Source organism: Toxotes jaculatrix, chromosome 20 (assembly GCF_017976425.1).
Source record: "Toxotes jaculatrix isolate fToxJac2 chromosome 20, fToxJac2.pri, whole genome shotgun sequence".
Classification (NCBI taxonomy): domain Eukaryota; kingdom Metazoa; phylum Chordata; class Actinopteri; family Toxotidae; genus Toxotes; species Toxotes jaculatrix.
In genome coordinates, this window is record NC_054413.1 from 5520580 (window position 1) to 5545259 (window position 24680).

At 43.1% G+C, this 24680-nt stretch overlaps 3 protein-coding genes across 8 annotated transcripts in view; 2 read left to right on the plus strand and 1 right to left on the minus strand.

The window, feature by feature from the left end:
- Positions 1–14887, plus strand: part of asap1b (ArfGAP with SH3 domain, ankyrin repeat and PH domain 1b) — a 44796-nt gene extending 29909 nt beyond the window's left edge. The window contains exons 12-29 of one of the 3 annotated variants that reach the window (XM_041065441.1): positions 1228–1315; positions 1559–1607; positions 3238–3404; positions 4907–5040; positions 5312–5403; positions 5480–5666; positions 7200–7285; positions 8068–8183; positions 8277–8344; positions 8920–9027; positions 9853–10081; positions 11620–11688; positions 12371–12532; positions 13266–13344; positions 13500–13564; positions 13645–14204; positions 14423–14545; positions 14672–14887. In XM_041065441.1, coding sequence (XP_040921375.1) covers positions 1228–1315; positions 1559–1607; positions 3238–3404; positions 4907–5040; positions 5312–5403; positions 5480–5666; positions 7200–7285; positions 8068–8183; positions 8277–8344; positions 8920–9027; positions 9853–10081; positions 11620–11688; positions 12371–12532; positions 13266–13344; positions 13500–13564; positions 13645–14204; positions 14423–14545; positions 14672–14746 — 2457 coding nt within the window. In that variant the 3' untranslated portion in view covers positions 14747–14887. The remainder of the gene's footprint in view (positions 1–1227; positions 1316–1558; positions 1608–3237; positions 3405–4906; positions 5041–5311; positions 5404–5479; positions 5667–7199; positions 7286–8067; positions 8184–8276; positions 8345–8919; positions 9028–9852; positions 10082–11619; positions 11689–12370; positions 12533–13265; positions 13345–13499; positions 13565–13644; positions 14205–14422; positions 14546–14671) is intronic. The other 2 variants (XM_041065440.1, XM_041065438.1) reach the window with 2 other exon arrangements.
- Positions 14888–16574: 1687 nt separating this feature from the next.
- Positions 16575–22149, minus strand: si:dkey-37o8.1 (uncharacterized protein LOC407641 homolog). 4 transcript variants are annotated; one of them, XM_041065283.1, is made up of 9 exons: positions 19146–20339; positions 18882–18983; positions 18616–18706; positions 18337–18516; positions 17939–18235; positions 17718–17868; positions 17297–17553; positions 16991–17225; positions 16575–16911 (listed from the first exon to the last, which is right to left on the minus strand). In XM_041065283.1, the coding sequence occupies exons 4-9, from the start codon at positions 18514–18516 to the stop codon at positions 16802–16804; spliced, it is 1230 nt and encodes a 409-aa protein (XP_040921217.1). In that variant the 5' UTR covers positions 18616–18706; positions 18882–18983; positions 19146–20339; the 3' UTR covers positions 16575–16801. The 4 variants fall into 4 exon arrangements, with proteins under 4 accessions (XP_040921217.1, XP_040921219.1, XP_040921218.1 ...); XM_041065285.1 differs by lacking the exons at positions 18882–18983; positions 19146–20339 and adding an exon at positions 20448–20473; XM_041065284.1 differs by lacking the exons at positions 18616–18706; positions 18882–18983; positions 19146–20339 and adding an exon at positions 22016–22149.
- fam49bb (family with sequence similarity 49 member Bb) overlaps positions 20423–24680 on the plus strand; it is a 29773-nt gene continuing 25515 nt past the window's right edge. The window contains exon 1 of the mRNA XM_041065286.1: positions 20423–20556. The gene's annotated coding sequence lies outside the window, so the exon portion shown is untranslated. The remainder of the gene's footprint in view (positions 20557–24680) is intronic.

Below are 24680 nucleotides of genomic sequence, written 5' to 3' on the forward strand. Positions count from 1 at the left end.
GTTTTTTGACCTTGTAGATTTCTTCACATCAAACAGGCTTCTTCGCACACATAATTCAGGATTTTGAGTTGCAAAAGGAAAAGCAGCATTTTGTGTTTCCCAAATGATCGCAGTCTAAAATATAGGCCTGTTTTACACATACTTATACATGCATTTCTCAGGTAAACAAAGCTAGATGTAGGGAGGATAGCAATGTAAATGTTAGCATAAACTAAGATGGTGGCCATCATGTAAATATTTGAATTTGAGGTCGTGACAATGTCAGTAACTTCCTCTGCTGAAGAATGGCAGTGAGCCGGCTCGTTGGTCGATCTGGTGAAGTTGGCACTCTGTAGGCTTATTTACCGACAGACACAGTTGTTCCAGCTGAAACGCTGCAGGGAAGATCAGCTCTGGCGGTGCACAATGATCATGAGCAATCGTGCGACCGTGAGCCTGTGCAATTTTATTGTTCGCGTTTGCTGTTTTTATAGTGTTAGGGGTGTGAGCACAGCTGCTGCCTCAGACATGTCATTTCTGTCTGCTAGAAGAGGCTCAGGGGAGGCGGTTGTCTCAGATATGATATGAAAAGTTTCTCATTGTCCTATTGAAGGAACTTTAACCTCTCTGTCTAGTCTGGCCCACGGAGTGATAGTTAGACCAGAGCTTATAATCACTTCTCCCTGCCTACCACCTCTCCAAGTTTTTTTTTTTTTTTCGTTTTTTTTTCTTCAGCTCTTGTGACAGCTGAACTCTAGGTGACTCTTGTTGACATGGCGGGATGCCAGCAGGCCAGCCAAGCTCCAAGGCTCATCATAGCCTGTAAGCATTTCTTTAGCACGTGCCCTGGCCCTTCCCCTGCCCGGGCACTGGCAGGAGACAATGCTCAGTGTACATGTGCCAGCTGGGCCCATTATTACAGTACAGAGCCAAGCCAGCACAGTCCAGTTTCTTAATGGGGACTAGAGAAGGCTTTGAGTTCAGCTTGCTGCTCGACAGTTTTGTAGCTTCATTTATGTGAATATTCAAATTTTCTGCTTTTCTCTCTTTTCTTTTGCTGTTGGATGATGATTGGACAAAACAGTCAGTTTGAATACACATCTCTCTGAACAGCTGATACACTGAAAATGTGCAATCTTTGCGTGATGCTCATATAGAGACTTCAGTGTGTAATATTATGAGTTGTTGGGACTGAATGTCTAACCTGAACGGCTTCCTCTGTAATGCTGAAAGTGTTTGTGTTTGCAGTCCAACAGGCAGCCGGTCAAACTCAACCTGCTCACCTGCCAGGTCAAACCGAGCGCAGAGGACAGGAAGTGCTTTGATCTCATTTCTCGTAAGTTTTTGCACATGCACACACATGCTGTACATTTCACTACTGTACATGCCAGCCTGGATCAGTTATGTACATGCTGGGGAATTCCAGCTTATTAATTTTTTAAATTCTATTTTTATACAGCTTGTACAGCAGGTATCATCAAGTGATGTATTTGAATAGTTTACTATGTGCCCTCTGTTGCTTCCAATTAAAATGCAAATTAATTTGCCTATTTAACTTCATGGTTTCTGTTTTTCGCAGATAACCGGACATATCATTTCCAAGCTGAAGATGAACAGGAGTTTGTTATGTGAGTCCTTCAGAATAACCGTGCACAGATAAATACACCACCACAGTAAAGAGAGCTTTTATCCTAATTTATCTTTAAGGTTTATGAGTTTTAGATCTAGATCCAGTCATTGACTTAGATAGCTGTCACTTATTTATTAAGGTTGGCTGGCGGATGCTCTGTTGTGTCATTGTCTTGAAGACAGGATCTGTTTTACTTTATGAAGAGCTGAGAAACTGTTGAGAGTGGGGGACAGTGGGATTTGTGGTTTGCAGTAATTCAGGTCGCGGTAACGCCAACCTGTCGTTTCCCATGCACTCACAGACGTGCATGTCAGTAGGTGGAAACACACATGTGCTCAGATGTTGATTACTGGGACAGTAGTTATTCAACAGATGTTTTATTAAATTATCACACCATCGATTTTGTAGACTTTCAGTAAAGAAGAAGAAAATTCGTGCTACTGAGAAGCTGTTTACAGGCAATGTTTAAGATTGCAGTGACTTATTATCATAGCAGTAATAGTTTTCGATTTCAGTCAAATTGTTTTAGTTCTAATGTTAGTTAAAGACCATGATACTGACACTATTAAGCTTCATAGATTTATAATATTCATTATGTCACTTGTTATTTTCAAAATGATGAAAATAACTAGTAAACTCTATATGCAGGAAAACAAAACAGAAAGCAAAACTGAATTCGATCACACTGAATCTTCTTGAGCTGTCGAGACTAAAACGCTCTTGAAACACGCTTTGGTTTCCAGCGCTTTTGTTCGGGGCTGGCGTGTTCCTCCTCTGATGACGGAAACTTTGTTCTGTCTTTGCTGTGGTTATGCTGCTTGGTTCAGTGGTGCTTGAACACTCTGTACCTCCATGTACATGTAGTCCTCTGGGATCCAGCTAACTGCTCCTCACTGCCTGTTCTGTCACGCACCTCCAACTGCAGCGGCAGCAGCAGCAGCAGCGTCTTCATGGGATTTTCCATGAAATATTTAGTATTCCATAGGGCTGCTGCTTTGGGCAATCATGCTCCCCCTCAATTAAAAGCAAGGAGCATATTATAATGCATATTATAAGCAAACACAAAACTGCTTTGGCTCAGCAGCAGGACACCTACGCATCTGTGGATGAAAATATCTTGTTTTTTCACACAGACGTATAAACAGACAATCTAACACATCGTTTGTGTGCCCACTCTCTGTCTGGCCTCTGCCTTTACAGGCAGCCTTGAGTGACAATGACAGAGGAAATGCTGATGTCAGGCTCACACTTTGTGTGTGTGTGTGTGTGTGTGTGTGTGTGTGTGTGTGTGTGTGTGTGTGTGTGTAGGTGTGAGTGTGGGCAAGTTCAGTGGGTAGAGTATTAGAGCAGTAGTGTACCCAAGGAGGCAATGTTTGAAAGGCATCTACAGTATTTTCTGTCTGCATGATTCTTAACTGCAGTGTCTGTATACATCTGTGTGTTCTACCTTATACAAATGAAATAAATCTGCAAGCACAAAGAAAAAAAAAACCGTGTCAGGGAACAGAAAGAAAAAGAATGTAGTAATAAAAAATACTTCTGCTGTTTCTGTAGTTATAGAAAATGTGTATATTCCTCTAGTTCCATCTTTACTTATAACACCATTAATGATGTGCTCCCTCCTGCAGCTGGATCTCGGTGCTGACCAACAGTAAGGAGGAGGCGTTGAACATGGCGTTTCGTGGCGAGCAGAGCAGCGGAGGCGAAGACGGTTTAGAGGACCTGACCAAAGCCATCATAGAAGACGTGCTGCGCATGCCAGGCAATGAAGTCTGCTGTGACTGCGGAGCCGCAGGTGTGTATTGCTGCGGTTTGTGTGTCCAGAGAGGTTTCGTATATATACACATCCTCTTCCTGTTTTATGCTTAGTCAACCCTCACCTTGTTACAGGGAAAGACAAACACCTTCGCTTCAGCATTTTCTGATTCAACTGTGAGCGAATGTTTTATTTAAAGCCACACACCAATCTTGGATTTCTTTGTAGTGTCACAGCTGCCTTGAACCCTGTGTCCTTCAGTTAGACAGTAACTGAACAAGCTGCACTGCACATCCCCCAAGCAGCCTTCAACAAAACAAGTGTGTGTTATGCATGTGCGTTAGTGCTGTTAGCATTCAGGGCACAACCCGATCCTGGACCTCCCCCACATTAGGAAGCAAAGACTCAGCACTAAAGGAGTGGCATAGACATTTAGGCCCAGTGACACTTAACACACACACACACACACACACACACACTCTCCTCTGTCAACACAAACACACACGGCAGCTCGGACCGACGGGAGGACTTTCTGCTCTGAGGGGGGAAAAAAAAACATTTTGAGAAACAACATCATTACATCACGCTGTTACATAAGTCACACACGCTCCGTCGACCCCTGAAATCTGCAGAGAGGGGAGGTAATTTGTCATGTTTGTACTCTGGTTGCTGCGCATACATAGTTTCTGTAGTAACGCTACCAGATGTGCGTTTAAGCTGTTTGGTTCCTGTTGTTTAACTTTATCAAACCAGGGGCAGTTTCTATCTTTCGCTGACGAGATGACACCCAGCGGTGATACGCTCCCCTTTTCCTCAACACCTAAAATTAACTCTGTGGTTGAAAGGTCATTGTAATGACTTTCACAAGTCGCCTCTTTCTTCCTGCTGGTCTGAGTAGAAAGAGGTCGACTCCATCTTATTTGATATTCTCCCAGGATCTCCCTCTGTAACATGCAGCTTTGCCGCTATAGCATTAATCAGTTATAGAGGTCACCGTGCACCCGCTCATCATGCTTAACATGCACTTTGTGACCTATCACCAGCTTGCATCTGTTCATTGTGTAGTGTAAATGCATGCGTGTGTGACTGCCTGCTTGCCGTCTGTGTTTCTGTATATGACTCATTGGTTTTTTTGGGCTGCCTCTGACATTTCCACCGGCCTCTGCCCCGTGTTCACTTGTCAGATTCAGACAGAACAACATCCCTCACCTCACAGCATCGCCGCACTCGCAAGCAACACGGCCGAGCTGTATGTTTAAGGCTCGCTTAAATCTCCCAGATTACACCAGAGCATCAGGCGGCGACGCCGGACGATCATGGCGGTCCGGAAGGCGCTGTGTTGAAGTCCGTGCTGCTGCTTCTCTGTGTGCTTGTGCCGTTTGGACACATTAACACTCAAATAAAGACGGGTACTGCTGATAAACCGGTTTCTGGTCATGATTTATTTTTCTTGTTCCCACAGAAAAGCGACCAAATGCACAAGGTGTTAAGACTGCACAGTTCAAAAGTGCTATGAAGTGTTATATTGTCTGTGTTTGTAGACCCGAAGTGGCTTTCCACCAACCTGGGGATCCTCACCTGCATCGAGTGCTCTGGCATCCACCGAGAGATGGGGGTCCACATCTCCCGCATCCAGTCCATGGAGCTCGACAAGCTAGGAACCTCAGAACTCTTGGTGAGTCAGAGAAGTTTTCTACAGGGAGAATAAATAGTGTTTTTAGGAGGCAGCAGTCCACGCTCCCTGCTATTTTCATCTCCAGTGAAATATTAGAAATAATGAAAGAGTAGTGAAAACACAGGATGGCGCAGAATTAGATCCCTAAACCAGCAGGGTTTCATACTCCCAGAACTAGTGTGCTCATCTGTCTCTGGGCACAAGCAAATGCCGCTCTGCTTGTTAACATCACTGTGATCTGGTGACTGACTTTTCCCTCTTTCTTCCCCAGCTGGCCAAGAATGTAGGGAACAGTAGTTTCAATGAGATCATGGAGGGAAACCTCCCTTCCCCTTCACCAAAGCCCACTCCCTCCAGTGACATGTAAGTACTGTGGTGAGTTTCACCGAATTCCTCTCCTCTTAAAACACACTTTGAAAACATGACGTTTTGCCCACAGGACGGTGAGGAAAGAGTTCATCAACGCTAAGTATGTGGACCACAAGTATGCGAGGAAGACATGCACGTCTGCGGCAGCTAAAATGATTGAGCTGTTTGAGGCCGTTCAGTCCAGGGACCTGCTGGCCCTCATCCAGGTCTACGCAGAGGGGGTGGAGCTTATGGAGCCGCTCCCAGAGGCGGGGCCGGTGAGTCTGGAGTTTCCTAGTCCATGGACCCATACTGGGCCTAAAAAACACTTGCTCCCAGATTTATAGTATTTCCCTCATGACCTGTTTCATTCTCCTTGTTGCCAATGTGAAAACAGTTGATGCATAAAAAGGTTGCATCTTGACATGTAGAAAGTTTTGGTTTTTATGTGCCAGGGTTTCACGATTAATACAATGGAGATGAGTGGAAGTTTAGTAGTTTCTCAAAGTAAAACAGCTACAGTTGTTTTACTTTGATTTGAAGAACTGCTGACAGTGAGATCTGTGGATGATCCAGATTATCTGTAAACTTTCAATGGGGACTTTGGCACATAGAGCCCAAACTGGCCCTGAAAATGTTGAATATTTCTGATTTTGGTTAAAACACATATCATGCAACATTGACATTCTTGGTCAGTATGTTTCCTGGAAGCTCCCATAACCTCCAACGGCTACAGTATATTTCTATCACACTCAGTGATCTCATGCTAAACTACGAAGCCAGGAAATCTCTTCCCCGCAGCTCTACACATGTTGCTGCAGTGCTTCATCCTCATGTGAGCTTCTCTCCCATCAACCAGCGGTGACACATTTCTGCCAGTTGGTGAATTATTTGGTGGGCAGAAATGGGCGTAACAGTTGGAAAATTCTGAGTCATCCGGACAACTTCACCAGCAGGTGGTGACTTCCAGCAACCTCCACCACACTGTAGGGCATCATCTCTTTCTTGCGTCCATATTTACTTAAATGATCTGTGGTGGCTCAGTTTCACGTGTCTGCTTTTTATTCTGTGGCTCAGCCTGTTTTCTCTTTGTTTCCTCGGCTGTTGCGCCACTGCTGTAGGCATAAATGAAAGTTAAATAACAAGCAGTAGATGGTGAAGATACTGTACCGTAAACAACATGGGTGGTCCGACTCAATGTGACATAAATGGGTCGAGGTTTTATAACGCAGACATGGTTTTTCTCTAATGAAAAATTAAGTGTACAATGCTGCAGCAGAATAAAAGAGGAAATCATTTGGTGACAGAGGGGGCTGCTGCTGCTGCTGCTGCTGTCTGCGCTATGAAGTCTGACTCACCGATATCTGATCTGCTGCTGTCAGTACATCTGAATGGCTGCAGACAGCACAGTGACATCCCACTCCCCCCACTAAACCTAGGCTCAGATAGGATGACAGCAATGCATGACTAAATACAGCCCATACTCTGCCCTATGGATGCCAAGATGCCACCAAATATACAGTACATGTAAGCGTGTGACTATAAATTTAATCTTTTATCTCCACCTTTAATGTTGGATCTGTAGAAATAGCATTGAGATCCAGCTTTAATACACCAAATCACATGCGATTAATGCAAGAGTCTCCCAAATCTCAGCTTCAAGCCTGCAGAAATATTATTTTTAGGAGCCATTTTGTTTACTGCAGCTTGTTTAAATGCTGAAAGAGACATGAGAGAGGGAGAGAATACAGAATGGATGCTGCCCAAGATTTTCTCACCGTGTCTTTGCTGTGTTTGATGGCCCCCTGCAGGAAGTTGGAGAGACAGCACTGCACTACTCTGTACGGACTGCTGACCAGACCTCACTGCATTTGGTGGATTTCCTTGTGCAGAACAGGTACATTTTTAAGAGTCGCTTGCGTTGAAATAGTTAGAGTATTATTATATAAGCATGTGCACTGACTTTGGCTTTTCATGGGAGCCAAACAGCTGCCAAAATGTCTTTAAACACATCAGTGGATTACAGCTAAATTATGTAGTAAACAACACTTTGGTAGAAAAACACAGTATTAAATCCGATCTGTCTATCTGCTGTGAGTCTTTCTTGTTCTGTGCTCCAGTCTGTGTTAAAGCAGTGGAAGTGCAGAGGAAAGCTTAGTGCTGCGCCGCTCAGCTCAGATTCCCACAAGGCAAACAGAAATGGGTCAAGCACTTGTTCTCTGCCTTAATTTATTCCTCTCTTTTCAATTGTTTACCCACCGCTGCTCCAACTGCACACAGCCTCCACACAGAAGAAGTGGAGCCCTCTCATTAATTAATATCTGTGCTCATACAGTGTCATGCTTAGCGCTCATTATGTAAAATATTTCTCTGGGAGCTGCGGAGGATCTAAAAGGGATTATTTACCTGCCGTAACCGTGTAGCGCGAGGTTGGTTTTTGCACAGCTAATACAAGGTTAGCTTGTTTTTCAAAGCACGTCTGCCTTGCATTATTTTTGCTTTTTTTTTATTACTAATTGTGTTTTTTACTTACATTGTCTCCAGCCATTTTCTCTCATGCTAAATCACAAAAACCTGTGTAATGACACATTAACATGAAGCTACAGGACTGTGGAAAACACCTTCAGGCTCGTGACCTGTGTCCTAACTAGTTGTGTGTGTGTGTGTGTTGTCTCAAAGCGGTAACCTGGATAAGCAGACGGAATGGGGGAACACCGCCCTGCATTACTGCTGCATGTACGAGAAGCCCGAGTGCCTCAAGTTACTCCTGAGGGGCAAGCCGGCTACTGACATCAGTGAGTCACATGTCGAGGTTCATCCTCTCTTTAATGTCATCCGTATGCGCGTATCAGACCCTAACTGTAGATTATCCCTCCTCTACCCTTTAGCCAATCAGAACGGAGAGACGGCGCTGGATGTTGCCAGGCGACTGAGGAACACTCAGTGTGAGGAGGCAGTAAGTACAGGACTGCCCAGCTGGAGCTTCTGGGCATCACTGTATTTTTTTAATGGCCTATAAACATTTCTAAATAAATAAAAACAATACAGATAAAATCAGATAAATGGAAGAGAAGCCTGTGCAGGAGAGACTGTAGCTGACTGGACATGTGTTGACGGGTTATTGGGCAGATAATTCAGAACACTAGATGGCAGCCAAAGGTCTGTGTTCAGCCTCAGGCAACAGTGACAGTAGAGTGGAAATAATTGTTGATGTACGTTTGTTATTAACACTAATATGAGCACGCAGACAAAAACAACAGCTTTAAATGCAGTGTAGAATTTCTTATAAATAAATGTATTGGCAAATTTTTATTTTATAATGGACCTCAGTGATTCGGTTTCCTTGTGGCACCTCTGTAAATTGGATATTTTCTCATATCAAGAGAAGAATAATGACTGATGTATGGTTTTGTGTGGTTATACTAATTCTTATGTCTGACCCTGACTTATAGTATGACTGTAACGTAATGTACTGTAGTTTTCATGACCTTAACCGATGAATGTTTGTGTGTGTGTGTGTGTGTGTGTCAGCTCGTGCAGGCTGCAGAAGGGAAATTCAACCCTCACATCCATGTGGAGTACGAGTGGAGCCTCAGACTGGAGGAGATGGACGAGAGTGATGACGACCTGGATGATAAGGTTTGAACAGATCAAGAAATTCACCTCACACACCTCACACCATGCTATCGAATGAAGCTAATAATCAAATATGACTGTGTATGAGTAGTGTTGCCCTAGAGCTCAGTGGCTGTATCCTGTAACACAAAAAAGACAGTTGCTGGGGATTCTTTATATTTTTAGGCCCTTTTTTTTATTCTTTGTGTGGCGTATCTTCCAAATTCATACGACATGGTGGGATGTTCCTAGCTAATGTAACAGGGAATAGGAATACAAATAAATTTATAGCAAAATACTTGCTTGAACAGCACGCCACACACAGTGTAAGAGCATCCAATAATGGATTTCCCAAGGTAGCTGAGGTTGGAGTTCAATTGATTCAGCTGCAGATGGATTTTCAGCAATTTAAAGCATCAGCATGTCAGGTTACTGTGTCAGTTCTACTGAGTCAAAGATCAAGGGCGTCTTTCTCAATTCAAATATATCAGTTTCTTCTACTAAAACACACCATAGTGCAACACGGCCAGAAAACTGTCCTTCATGTGGTGATGTAGTTTAAAACTGGGACAAATCTGTTTGTAAAGTAAAGGGTTTTATTTTAATGACTATATTTCTATGTGAGGCAGGCCTGATTCGCACTGTATGGAAGTTAAAAGCTGCATGTCACACTGTGTAAGAGCATCCAAGGGTGAATTTCTCTTTAACATTGCCAAGGTTAAAGTTCTATTGATTTAACTGCAGATGGATTTTCAACAATACATATCATCGGGTTTTGTCAGCTCTATAGAGTTATTGAGCGTCTTCGTAGGCTGAGCTGAGTCTCACCTGTCTTGTATCCCTCTCCAGCCCAGTCCCATCAAGAAGGACCGCTCACCGAGGCCTCAGAGCTTCTGCCACTCCTCCAGCCTCTCCCCCCACGACAAGCTCTCCCTGCCGGGCTTCATCAGCCAAAGGGACAAGCAGCAGCGTTTGTCCTACAGCGCCTTCACCAACCAGATGTACAGCGCATCCACCGACCTCACCTCCTCCCCTGTGGCCGACGGGCCGCCGCTGCCACCCAGGAACCAGGGCAAAGGTCAGACCTGCCTGCTCCGAGCGCCTTTAGACCTGCATCCATTTTCAGACAACATTCAGTTTAATCAGTCTGTAGCTTATAAACGTGATCGTCAGTAAATTCAGGAGAACATGTTCTGCTATCACCTTTGCAAATGTCAGCCTGTAATGCAAATGGACTAAAGGTTGTGTGAATGCTTTACTGTGTCTGATTACTGCAGAAGGGAGATAGCCTGTGAAACTGACTTTATTATGTCTATTAATGTTTGATTATATCCAGGACAGGATTAGCTGCAGAGGAATGCTTTGTAATCACTTTTCTGGAAAGTTTCTTCTTTGCACTGTCAGTTAGTCCACACACACTCACACTCACACACACACTCATATTTACACACCCTGCAGTGGTATGCAATTTGTCAACACACAGATCAGAGGGCGGGAAGCAGGTGTCATTAAGATTGCTTACACAGTAAAACTTCAGGAAAACATGGCTGCAGGAGAGGGCAGGGTGGCGATGGTTAGTCAGGAGCGTGAAAGGGAAGCTGGATACACACTTCATCATTAGCCTCGACACAGTATACACACACATTACTCTGTGGGCGTGCTGTCTCTGCAGCATTAGAATTAAAAATAACACTCCTCCCTCTGTGGAGGGAATTAAAACACTGACAGCCACAGCTTAAGTCAGTGCTTTAAAACATTGCACTGCCAAACATCCATCCTAACAAGTCATTTAATCCATTGTTGTGCATTTAAATCTTATTTTTCTTAAAACAAGAGGAGTGAAATTTCACCTGTTTCCAGTGTAAATGAACATGTTTCATTTGATCCTTCGCTAAGTTCCCATCAGTTACTGCTGCTATCAATATTTCCCATTCTAGTTGATGATAACACTGTAAAACCGTCTTAAATATCCAAAGTTCTAACAGTAATAGAAGAACTAGACAAACAGGCTCTGTTTTTTGCTTTGGTAAGGCAAAAAAAAACGACACCACCCCTACAAACTCCACCGATACAGCTCTTACTACAGCCCCGTGCACACCGCTTTGGGATAGACCTGCCAGTTACCCCTTTTCCACTTTCCACACTTTTTTCAGGAACCCTTTTAGGAACTCAGGAGCTTCACCTTCCTGTCTACCACAGGAACCAGGGTCTGAATTCAGTTCCTGGTCCCTCCATTGTCCCCGCCCCAAAATTCTCTAAATATATTAAAATAGCTCTGGAAACAAGTGAAGTTTGATTTATGCAAAAATAAGATTAAAAGCCCGAATAAGCGGCTAAATGACGTACATACATACAGAATAACATGCTAATTCTTCTGATGCTTCCTAATTAGCAGCGCAGCGCTCCCTGTCAGTGGGTGCTGAAGAGCTCGCCCCCGGGGGCCAGCTTCGCGCCGTTTCTCCTCTTTTTGCTTTGCTTGCCACTGATAAGATTTCATCTTGTTATTTTATAGTGTGTGGGAGCAGCTCTTTTTAAGACTGACATACTGTAGATTCTCTCCCACACTCCTCATCTCGCTCTCTTTTCTTTCTCTTTTTTGTTTCTCTATTCTTTCAGCTCCACACTTGGCATTCCTTGGCTCTCATTCGCACTACGCCACACTGGCTGGCACTCGACCATACATCAGTGAATATCCTGTTTTTACGTTCTCCCCCTTACTCGGCTGTGTGCCCCATATACAGTTATCCCTCAGTTGTTTCTTCCTTTACAGCTCACATTTAAGGGTGGTGGTGGTTTTTTTTAAGTAAACAATGGGACCATGTAGGCAAGCTGAGTCTCCAGTTAATTATTTCTTGCCTACATGATTTGTTATCTCTCTACAATCATGTCCCACCATCCTTGAGCTGTAAACTTTTACCACAGCTGATTCCTCTCTGGCTGAGCTCTCTGTTAGCTGCTCTCACACCCCACTTTTCTCCGTAATAGTGACCAGTGAGTGCTTTGGTGTCCCAACAGAGACAGACAGGCAAATGCATAAACACCCCAACCTGATAGACACACCACAAAATGTACCCACACCCCAAATCACAGAACCCCTTTTTCATTATTTTGCATTCCTGTCCAGACATTTGTGTTAAATATTTGTTCAGACAGTATGCTGTTTTTCTTGCATTAACGTGTCTCCTCATTTTGTCTCGACAAATTTAATCCTGACAACAAACGCAACCTTTTCCATATTTTCAGCTCCTCCTCTCCTGTCCATGCTTCATTTTCCTCTCCTCTCCTTTACCTTCTCTGGGTTTTTGGGGGGTTAACAGAATGATTTTTGGGGGGCCCTCCTCATGTGTTTTATGTATCACTCCTCCAGCTCCTCCCCCATCTGGCCCTCCCTCTACACTCACACCAGGAGGCAGCTCCACCCTGTCCAAGAAGAGGCCTCCGCCCCCACCTCCTGGACACAAACGCACCCTGTCTGACCCACCCAGCCCGCTCTCTCACAGTCCACACAGTAAAGGGGGCTTGACTGGGGGTGAGACACAAGCACACGTAACAGTAGGGCTGGATCCAACCTTGAAGCTAGAATATGATGCAGGATGATTTTAATAGTTCTGCACTGAAAAAAAAAAAACATATTTAGAGATTTGGATAAAATAATCTTAACTCAAGCTTCACTCGCTAGCTTTTACTGAAGCTTTCAACCATTTATCAGCTGGTGCACAACCTGTTATTATGTGCTATTATGCTTTTGAAAGCTACAGAAAAGGCCTGTAAGTGGACCTTGAGTTTAACAATAAGACTGGTGTTATTATATTTTCTCATATCCCTCTTTTGTCAAAGAATGAACTTTGATAGGAAGCATCAGTTTAAGTCTTGTTGATCTACGCTGAAAAGAAAAGTCGGAGACAGAGGGAATGAAATCAAACACACCTCAGTCACTGTACTTGCAGTCTTGGGGATGGGGATATTTTTTGCTGTTATTCCACTTGTTATTGTTTGTCCTCTGTGGTATTTGTGGATCCTGTGTCACACATACTGTAACACTCCACCACTAATTAAATGATGACACTTTACGTTGCACAACTTCAGTTTCCAAACCACACGGGCTCATGGAAAGCTCAGCCAGATGACGCCTCCCTCATTGTTTTTTTAACCATCACAGCATGTTAATTTATTTCCACATTTATATCAATTTAAATCCCTTGGTTAGTGCTCTGTTATGGTGTTGAGTAATCTGTTTGTTGTCACTAATGTTAATATTTTAGGAAGCGACTCCACCCCACCCCCTGTCAGCAAGATGTCTCCTGTTTCTAACAAGTTTGAAGGCATTCCTCAACAGCAAAGGTACCAAAAACTGAGACCACAGAGACGTTTGAAGCTTAATTGATCTGAAATTTGTTGCGACACTTCTTATAATCAATGTGTATTCCAGCTGATGAGGTGCAAGCAACTTCTTAGATTTTGTTTTTATTTAAGCTCATCTGAAAATCTCTTCCCAGCACTACTTCAAGCAACACAAAGTCTACACTTGGTCCAAGGGTTCTTCCCAAACTACCTCAGAAAGGTACGGTCTTGGTCCAGTTTTCATTTTAACGTAACCTTAAAGTTAAAAGTGACTGAGTGAAGTAATGCTTCTCTCTCCAGTGGCATTGCGGAAGATTGACACCATACACCACCCGTCTATGGATAAGCCCAGCCTTCCTCCAGAGGTCTTCCAGAAGTCCCCGCCAGCAACTGACACCCCGCAGAAGGCCCCTCTGGCGGACAGGCCTCAGCTGGGAGACCTGCCCCCGAAACCACAGCCGTCTGAACTTCCCCCTAAACCTGGAGAACTTCCTCCGAAGCCGCAGCTCTCTGACCTCCCTCCTAAACCTCAGCTGGGAGACCTCCCGCCCAAACCCCAGCTCAAAGACCTCCCTCCCAAGCCTCACCTCGCAGACATCCCCCCCAAACCTGGAACGGCCGAGTCCACTCCCAGGCCGCCTCCTGGAGAGATGACGCAGAGGCCTCAAACGCAACCTCCGCCTCCACCTCAAACTCAACCTCAGCCTCAACCTCAGCCGCAGCCTCAGCCTCAAGACTCACCGTCACCTAATCAGCAAGCAAGTATAGCGACCCCCTCACACCAGCCTGCTGAAGACACCAATGGGACTCCAGCAGGAACTGCAGAGACACCTGTGCCGCTCCCTAGGAAGATCAATACGGTATGAACATGCTCGTTTCTAAAGCTGATCAGATATTAACCATTGCAGATGTGACAATCGTTTTATTTTCATTGCTGTTTTGTCGCTCAGTTTTTGCCAAGACTGTTTTTAAGTGAATAATTCTGGTCACAGTGGGTTTACAAATTAAATGAAAGTGAAATTAAAACAAAAGCAGTCTTAGTTTGCAGTTATAACAGTTGTGATATTTGTATGTCCAGGGGAAGAGCAAAGCCCGCAGGGTGAAGACGATCTATGACTGTCAGGCCGACAATGATGACGAACTGACTTTTGTTGAAGGAGAGGTGATCATAGTTACAGGAGAGGAGGACCAGGAGTGGTGGGTGAGTCCTGCTTCACTACTTACAGTCTGTACTTCCACAGACAGTTTAAAGGGAAAGAAAAAACCCACTTAATTCCGCGTTATACTCTTTTCCTTACATGCTCTCTTTACCCTTTTTTACTTCCAGATTGGGCACATCGAAGGAGATCCGGAAAGAAAAGGGGTGTTCCCCATGTCTTTTGTGCACATCCTGAGTGACTGACAGCCAGAAAGACTTGCACTACGCCTCTCCTTGAAATGGGAGCTCCTGTAAATAGCTATCAAAACACCCCTTGTCACATGACAAGTGTCCTAAAGAAAAAAAAAAAAACATCAAAGAAGAAACCCAAGAAGGATCATCTAGTCATGGATGCCTCATCCATGCTGTACAAAGAATGTGTGTATTCTTCCTCTACCAGTATTATCTTAACCCTATAGCACGGCTGTGACAAAGCCACTCTCAGAACCCTAGCACTTACCTAAAAGTCTATGTTTATGCTGTTACTGTGTATATATGTATGTAAATATATATATTTGTGTGTGAGTGTATATACATGTTTTATTGTACAAAACATGTACCATTTGCTCTCTACCTGTCAGATTAAGCATCAGGGCGGTGGAGTTTGAATTTTATCTGTATTAATTTTACTGGCCCTCAAGTAATTATCAGCTTATATTTCTGGAAAAAAAAAGGACAAATAAGAAAAGGAATGTGAAATAGGTCATGTCACTATTTGTGTCTTGCATCCCTGTTTACCACCATTATTGACTGAAGAGGCAGGAGTCTCCCGCTGATCTTCCCGAGACGAAAAGAATTTCATTAAATGTACTCCTTGTTCTTGCTTGCTTTGTGTGTACACGTATTATGATTGTTTTACAGTATAGAAACCTGCTGCTACTGTGTGGTGGAATAGCAAAGCCTGTGGTTCACTGTAGGTCACTAATTTACTCCTTGTTACACTGTTCACTGTGTGTATGCTCTGTGTGTGAACTCGACGCCATCTCCACAGTCCTTTGACCTTTTCTGTGCATGGTGTAACAATGACTGGAATTGAGTGGAGTGCTGCGTTCAAAGACGCTCACCTCAGGGTTTGAAGAGCCACTATTAATTAAGCAGGACTACACAAATGGTATCCTGTTGCTAAAGCCACTATTAATGACAAGTACGGGAAACTCAAGAGGACATCTTAGCAATAACTTGATTTTCTGACAGGCTAGAAGTTTCACAACAACCTGTGTTCACAATTCAGTGTCTTGTAAAACCTCATGAGCTTGAAATTGTTTTTTTAGTTTGAGTCATGTAATATCATTCCATGTTACTGGATTCAGTACATTTCCAGGTTTGCGCCTGTGAACCAGAGATGTCTTTTAGATGAAGGGTGGACTTTGTAAAAGGCTGGAGAGCCGATGTATTTTCACCCGGTCCTCACTGACTTGCAGTTCTTCCCATGTTAAGGAACAAACCCATCAACCCATTGTATCATTAAAAGTGCTGTACTTCAACCCTCAGCCTGCTCTTTTACTTAGCTGCCATTATGTCATGTGATTTCAAGATCTGTTTGTGTCTCCCTTTGGAATTTCAAAAACTTGGGCATTAGAGGGATAAGTGCTTTATGTAAGCAGCTTATTAAAGGGACTGTTAGACTCAAAGAAATAGATGGTTGTGGAAATACTAATTTACAGTAGCTCTAATACATCTGTGAAATCAAGGAGGGGTGGATTGTAAGTAGTTAGCTACATTTAAGTATTCAGTGTCATTTTTAGGTTTATACAAACTAATAAAACACAAAACCTGCTCACACAAGCAGAAAAAAAAACAAAAAAAAACCAAGCAAAACCGGAAAACAAATGTGAAGCAGATCTTTCTCAAATTCTCAAGAAAGCAAATAAACTTGCTTCCCAAAATACTGAATATAGGGGACACTGTTCAACAGCTTACTCTAGTTTCAGCCCCCCCACCCCCCAGTGATATAACCAAGTGTCAAGGTCATATTGACTTTACACATTAACTGCAGTTTAAGAGTGTAAGTCAAACTCTGAAAACAGAAGTTCTCCAATTCTTTATTTTGTTGTTACTGCAACAGTTCTGATTTCACATTCTAACCAAAATACACCATCTAACTCTACAGCTTCTTTCAAATTTAATATTAACACAGGAGTACTATATACGTCAAACGCAAAATAAATGCTTTGTGTCAAAACACAAAAATTGCATCTTACTAAATAAAATTGCTCACATAAAGCAGTAATACCACAATACTGGTAAACAAAAACAAACTTATTTACACACTTGGGCTTTGTGTGGAACTTTTGACCCATGGTCCTTCTCCACTGACTTGATGACACCTACAGCAACCGTCTGCTTCAGGTCTCTGGCTGCAAAGCGACCTGTAGAGCACAACAAAGAACTAAACACCACAGAAGTCGATATCTTTTACATTAAGACTTAAGTTGGTTAACACAGTACCTAAAGGAGGATATGTGAAGAAGCTCTCCACACACATGGGCTTAATGGGAACCAGTTTGACTGTTGCAGCATCTCCAGACATCAGTATCTGTGGCTGGTCCTCTAGTTTCTTGCCTGTGCGACGGTCAAGCTTCTCCTTGAGCTCAGCAAAGCGACAGGTCACATGTGCGGTGTGGCAGTCCAGGACAGGAGAGTAGCCGGCCTTGACCTTCCCTGGATGGTTCAGGATAATCACCTGAAAACAGGAAACATCAATTCAGATGACAAGGATTTTTTTTTTAGGTATTTTAGCTGGATTGAACTAACCTGAGCTTCAAAGCTGTTGACATCTGATGGAGGATCCTGCTGGGCGTTGCCAGCCACATCCCCTCGCCGCAGGTTCTTTACAGCTACATTCTTAATGTTGAAGCCAACATTGTGTCCTGGTAGAGCGGTCTCTAGACCCTGGTGGTGCATCTCAATGGATTTGACCTCAGCAGTGAGCTTGGCAGGGGAGAACATCAGGGTCATACCAGGTTTGAGGACACCGGTTTCAATCTTGCCCACTGGTACAGTCCCAACTCCTGGAAGCATCAACAGTGAGCATTTAGATTCATTCATTCAGACATTGCTATGCTTCAATACTATTCCTCCTCCTCCACTACCCACCTGGATTTCATTTTATCAAGTTAACTGAGTTTGAGAAATCACCTGGAATTAAGACAAAGCACTGGTCAAGTAAACTGACCTCCAATTTTGTAGACATCTTGCAGAGGTAATCGTAGAGGCTTGTTGATGGTGCGCACAGGTGGTTGAATGGAGTCCAGAACCTCTAGCAGGGTTCTTCCACTTGTATTCCCCTCCCTTCGTCTGACTTTCCAGCCTTGGAACCAGGGCATCTGTGCAAAAACATTAACTTAACCCTACTGTATGTCAGTTATGAGATTTTTAAGTCTAAAATGTCTTTACCTTCTGGGTAGCAGTGATCATGTTCTCCCCAGTCCAGCCAGACACTGGAACAAAAGGCACAGTCGTGGGGTCATAGCCGATCTTCTTGAGGAAGCCGCTCACGCCTCGCACCACTTCATCAAAGCGTTTCTGGCTGTAAGGGGGTTCAGTCAGATCCATTTTGTTCACACAGACAATGATTTGCTTGACGCCCAAAGTGTAAGCCAGCAGGGCGTGCTCTCTGGTCTGCCCACTTCTGGATACACCAGCCTCATACTCTCCTTTAGCTGCAGAGACCACCAGGAGGGCAACATCAGCCTGAAATCACATTCATGGTACAGTCATAACAAAAAATGCCTACAGAAAATGGTAACATTATAAGGTGTTATTTTAAATTTATTTATTTATTTATTTTTAACCTGTGATGTCCCTGTTATCATGTTTTTGATGAAGTCACGATGGCCTGGTGCATCAATTATGGTCATTGTGTACTTCTGTGTGTTAAACTTTAGCAGTGAAATATCAATGGTGATTCCACGCTCCCTCTCAGCCTTCAGCTTGTCCAAGACCCAGGCAAATTTGAAGGAACTCTTCCCCATCTGTAAAAAAAAAAACAAAACATGTTTATATCTCATCTGTTTAGCATTTTAAACTTTACTGCTACTACTGAGCTTTACTGTGGGGTTTTTCTTGCTCACCTGTGCAGCAGCCTTCTCAAACTTTTCCAATCTTCTCTGATCAATGCCACCACATTTGAAGACGAGGTGTCCAGTAGTGGTTGATTTGCCACTGTCAACATGGCCAATAATCACTACATTAACATGAGTCTTCTCTTTCCCCATGGCTTAACGCAGATTTTTTTTTTCCTAAGCAAACAAGTTAACTGCTGGCCTCTGAGATGAAACACCACTGACTTTTCCTTATTTTTGTGTCAAATGGATCTGAACAGCCTCTGTGCACTCACTTTATAGGCTCCAGGAGGCCACACTGCACAGATCATTGAACACAGGTGTGTTGCTTAATCAAGCTTAATTGGTGTCAGTCCAACTTTGCTGAAACATGGACACTGTTAAATAGCAAAGTAGTAAAGCAGTAGAATAAAATGGTGAAAAGGAATTTAGGAATTCTTCAGAAATGCTGCATTTCATTGTAAACAACAGTGAGTAGTAAGAAATGGTGCAAATGTTTCAGCTTTAGCTTTCGTCAGTGTGCAGCAACAAGCCCTTACAGCCAGTTTGTCCTTTAAAGTCTGCCACCATGGATCATCTAACGAGCTCAAATTACAGCCAGGTGTGTCCTCTGGATGGTGGAGTCTTTGAAGTGAGCTTAATAAGTAGCCTCTCCCCATATCTCAAACAAACTGTGATCAACCACAAAGAATAAAAGAAACACAGCAGATAGGCAACGAACACGTTTTAATATTACAGAGAGGTTTCTCTGTGTTAAATATTTTTAGAATCTGGGGTTTTCAATTAGGGGAAAGGAGTAGATGTGAAATGTTTTAAGACATACAAAACTGTATACTTTGAATAATACAAAAAAGGCTTGATGTATTACTTACGAGCACATTTACTCCTTTCCCCTATTTGAATTATCCAGGTTCTATCAAATCTGCATTGTTCTTTATAAATACTGGCACACCTTGCAGCCACTTCTCTTTGAATCGATCAGATATCATTTATATTCAAAATAAACCTCAAAGTGGTATTCCTCAAAAGTGTTATTGTTTACATATTAAATACTACCTCTATTTGCACATGTATACAGAACTATGAGGAAGGAAATTTTAGTGTGTCAACTGAAGACAGGTTTGACTGTAGAGAGAAAGGTGATACCACCTTTTAAATTTTTTTTAGAAAGACAAAGTGCAAGAGAGAACAACTCAAATAACCTGGTGGTATATTTTTTTTCCACACAGCATAGCTGGGTTCACCATGAAGGGCTGAGACCATTTTACAGTGGCTTGCAATAAAACCAAGTTGACTGACACAACAAAGTGTAGCATACCATTCATAACACCCCCTTCTCTCCTAACAACACGCCCATTAAGAGCAATGCAAGCAATGCCTGTTTATTTTTTTTTTTTGGGTGACCTGGCATATAAGGATTCTGGGGTTACAGTGCAGGGTCAAACAACATAACAGCGCCCCTTGGAGGCCGTCGTGGTTCTGTTTGGCTTCTTGCTCAAAGACACAGAAGGACTCAGAGAGAGACTAAACCCAGGGACTTCTGGTTCGAGGACGGTGTGTCCGAACGGTTTCTAACGGTTACAAGTCCTGATTAAGGCAGCGGTGAGACATATATTAATAGGCTGGGTCAGTAGCTAATCCGCTGGAAGTCCGCGTTGAAACACATCAACCGGTCTCCGTTGACCGGGCGGGTCTATCTTCAGTTGATGACGGAAGGCGTGCGTGCGCCGCAGCAGCCGTTCCCTACCCCCACCCCCCATCCCCCGCCCTCCGCGCTCAGAGGTGGAACAAACCGAACACCCCTTCCCGTTTGATGGCCACAATGACGCTCGATAACTAACCCGGAAACAGCAGCCGCAAATCGCTTTTCTTCTCCTCTCAGCTCGTACCGCTGGCTCCTAGCGTGGTATCCAGCCCCGTCGACTCCTCTGTTTCTCTGCGAGCATCAAGGTAAAAGAGAAAACCAGCGCTTTATTTAGCCTCTTTCTGCTTTTTCAGCAAGCCGCCTTTACTGCCCACCGGTTGCCATTCACTGAAGCTTGTTATTAGAGTTACATTTTGTTCATCGGAGGCAAAAACATGCATGATGAATCATAAACGTGTGCGGCGACACCAGACCCAGAAATATTCGGGCGATGCACCGTTAACTTCCCCTTTTCAGAGCAGCAATAGGTTTTTTTCTCAAGGCTGCACCTCCAGCTATTTTTTTCCTTTATTTAGCCAGAGGCATTGAATGTTACATGCACTGAAGTACCGTTATCTGCTGGGTTTTTTTTGGGGGGGGGGGGGGGTGTTTTTTTTTTGTTTTATTTTTTTTGCCCCATGTGTGCTGTAAAGTGTGGCAGATAATCTACACAGTTTAAAACTACCCGTATGGCTTGGATTAAGACTGCTCGCTTACAGGCAGCGTGTGATGCATCATTAAAGCTGCATTAAAGGAAATGCACACGCTGACAGCTGGGACGTGGTTTAGAGCCCGTTTGTCTCTGATGATTTTCTTTTTCATCAGCGCATAATAAAAAATGTCCAAACTGTGATCCTGGAAGTAGCTCAGATCAGCTGAAAGTGGCAGTGTTAAAATACGTTATTACACGTTAATGTCCTCAATTCAAACTCAAGTATTGTCATTAACATGTAATACTGTTGTATCTAAGTTTTAATGTCTATCAGTTGATCTTCTGATTACTCTTTGATTAATCATTTAATCATTTTAAGTATAAATTGCCAGAAAATAGGGAAAAATGCCTCTTACAGTTTCCAAGAGCCCAGGGTGACATCTGCAAATAGTCACTTTACCTTCATGACACAGAAAATGATCAAATTCTCACAGAAAAAAATGAACACTGATTGTTTGATTATCCAAATTGTTGCCCAGCAGTTTTCTACTAAACCTGTTGTTAGCTCAGGTAGCAGGTAGCTGTCACTGATTGGAGTTGATGATTTGATATTTTGTGTTTGCATCAATTTTCTTCACAACATAAAACCACAGAACCGTAGAATGGAAGTGTATGTTGTTTCCTTTCTGCCCAGTCTCTGGTTAGGTGCTGAAAGTGGAAGTGAAAACGTCCAGAAAGCCGGATTTGATGCTATGTTAGGCAAGTGCAACTTGCTTGTGGCTGTGATGCAATGTCTACATTTAATTTGTCTCAGAAGTGTCACGGTTTCTGCTTGTGTAAATTATGGCACTTCTGCTACACTGAGGCCAGCGAGGCTTGTTATGAGGAGCAGCAGGACTCTGAAATAATCAAAGAGTATTCAGGTGTAACTCAGGAGTCTCTCCACGTTTGGCTCAGGCTTAAACTCTTGACACTGCGATCCAGTTTTTCCTTTAAGATGCCAGAAGTAATTTCGTCGCCTGTCAGGCACAGTCTGTAGACTCGTCCATTAGTTCAGAGATGCATAATCTTACCTTTAGCTGTGTTAGTAGGAGGGAAGGGGGTCCTAGCTTTCAGTCAGGCTGGATTTAATACAAGACCAGTGTAAAAATGTCTCACTCATACATCCCCAGGTTATTTGAGCTTTCCTCTCGCAATTTGTCTTCCCCACATCTACCACCGTGTGTTCTGAAAGAAGGAAGTATCACCTTTCACTCTATGTTAAGCCGTTTTCTTTAAATTTGGACTAGATACAAGATGACAAATACCTGACTTTTCCCACAGTTGCAGGACAAGGAGACATGGTACAACTTGTTGTACCATGTCTCATATCCTTTCTGCGGCAGCGTGAACAGATGGGATAATAGGTGGAGTGACTTTTGAAGAAGTTCAAACCTCTCTACAGCCAGCTCTTCCTTATTGTCATTTGTATAGCATGAAAAAGCTGCAGTCACGAAGATTGCAAAAGGGATAGGAAAGGCTACTTGCGACAAGAAAGTGAAATGTGGTGTTGAGCATTTTGTGGCTTCAGGAAGTAACATGCAGGAGCTTTTTCTCACGGCCGTGGTTTGTGAAACAAGCATGAAATGAGAATTTGGCTCATTTGACACAAAGTATTCCCTCATAAATCTAATGCAGGTAGTGGCGTGCAGGTTTGCTATGCATGACCTTTCTTAGAAATTAAACATTGATTGCATATTGTGCAGCAGCACTGCCTTGCAAAACAAATGTTTGATGAACAAATGATGAACTTCCAGATTAGGAAAAGGTTGTTTTGACTATTATGACCAGTCTTTTTGTATAAAAGGATTTTATTTGCATTAGATGGGACTTTCATCATTGTGTTACATCAGTGTTTATGTTGTGGGTCCTTAAATAGCAACAGGAGCGGAGATATGTTGAATATGAAATATGAAAAAAAAGTCTCTCACTGTGCTAACCTAATGCAGATGAAATACAGCTAAATTTGGATTAAACTGTCTCATTTCGTCCCACTGGGATGCTTTTAGGGAGCCACTGAACCAGTAAACCCCAGAGGAATCCTATGAGGGAAGATTTTTCACATACTTTCTCCAGCAAATGCATTTTCTGGTTCGGACAACTGTAGATACTGTAGCTGGGGTGATAACACAAGAGTACAGTAAGTGTAATAGTTGGTAATTTTAATTATTAATCGTTTTTCCAGGACCTTTAAGACAGAGCTGCTCAGACATTTTCACGTCACGTTTGCCATTTTAGAAGAATTTTTTCTAAAAACTGTTCATACAATGCTAAGGAAAACAGTAATGAGAATAAAAGCCATGATTTACTATCACCTCACAGGGACAGTTTCTAGTGCATACATCGTTGACTTCACAAGAATGCCCCGAAACTGCTGAGGGGTGCGGAGCCCTCTTTGCAGTTTAAACACACTTAAACACACCCAGTGTCACTGAGCTGCTGGCTTGAGGTTGGGTTACTCTCGGTATGAGGTTCATCGAAGTCTCCTGCTGGCAGTCAGACTATTTACCATATTTCTGGCGGCAAGTGGCAACACACACACACACAGACACAGACACACACACACAGACATGCACAATATGTCTCGACCGGTTGAGTCATTGCTGTAACACATTCAGTTGATGTGCCATTGTGTTGTTTTACTGCAGAGTTGTGACATTTCATGCAGCCAACATGTCTTTATTCACTCTACAGACATCTAACCTTTTTTTATAGCCTTTTATTCAGTGCTCATCCAGGTTGTTTCTCCTTTATAAAGGGCTGTTGAAATCTTTTTTAGTAGGTGGATGCAATGACATGATCACACACGACAGAGCCTCTAAACAAAACTATTGTTTAACATTTACACCTTTTTGCAGTTGAGTTTGCTTTATACTGCAGGAAGTAGTATGAAGCTAGGCCAGGTGCTGCTGTCTTAGCTTTATGCCGAACAGAGCTGTATTGATCCCTCTCTACAGCCTGTGCTGTTTGTGCAGTTATTTGGATTAACTTCCTCTAAGTGATTCGGCCTGTTCAGCGTTTTGCTCTAACACCATGATCATGACATGGCTTAATCCAGAGGAGGAAATGACTTCAGCATCATTCAGTTTCTACAGTTCTTTCTCTTGTTGTTTTAAAATATGTGCTTTTAAAGTGTTTATTCGCCACCTAGCCAGGTGATTTGTCTAGTGTTGTACAAATTGCGTCTTTCGACAACAAATCAGAGTCCTGGACTTCTCTTGAGTAATCTCAGTTTCCCCTCGAGTGCACATAATTCTCCCTCTTCCATCGGCATTGCATGCCTGCTCTTGTCCGTAAGCAGATCATAGTTGAAATGATGACATGCTTGAGTCAGTCAGTATGAAAGGCTGACTGTACCACCCCCCCCCCCACACACACACACACACACACACGCACACACTTCAGACATGTCTGTTTCTGTGCACAGAGCTGGATTATTAGAGAGCTGAATTTTGATCTTTCACATATCTGACTCTGCATTCCTTGAAACAGTGAACTGACAGCAGACGTTTAATCAACTTCACATCATCCCTCTGCACATACCTGCTGGATTATTCTCTTCATATGCATCTGTTTTAGTTTCTCGTCTACGTTTTCGAAATCTCTACGGTTTGTGTTCTACGCGCGTCTGCTGAGTTATGTATCATTTATGCTAAAAAAAACAATGTCTTAATTTGCTATTTACATTCTACAAAGCTG

Coding starts and splice junctions, on each gene's coding strand:
- si:dkey-37o8.1 (XM_041065282.1), bottom strand. CDS start 18,759: ATGGGGAAAGAGAAGACTCATGTTAATGTAGTGATTATTGGCCATGTT. Junction 18,236..18,336: donor TGATAACAGGGACATCACAG/GTTAAAAATAAA, acceptor ATGTGATTTCAG/GCTGATGTTGCCCTCCTGGT. Junction 17,869..17,938: donor TGATCACTGCTACCCAGAAG/GTAAAGACATTT, acceptor GTTTTTGCACAG/ATGCCCTGGTTCCAAGGCTG.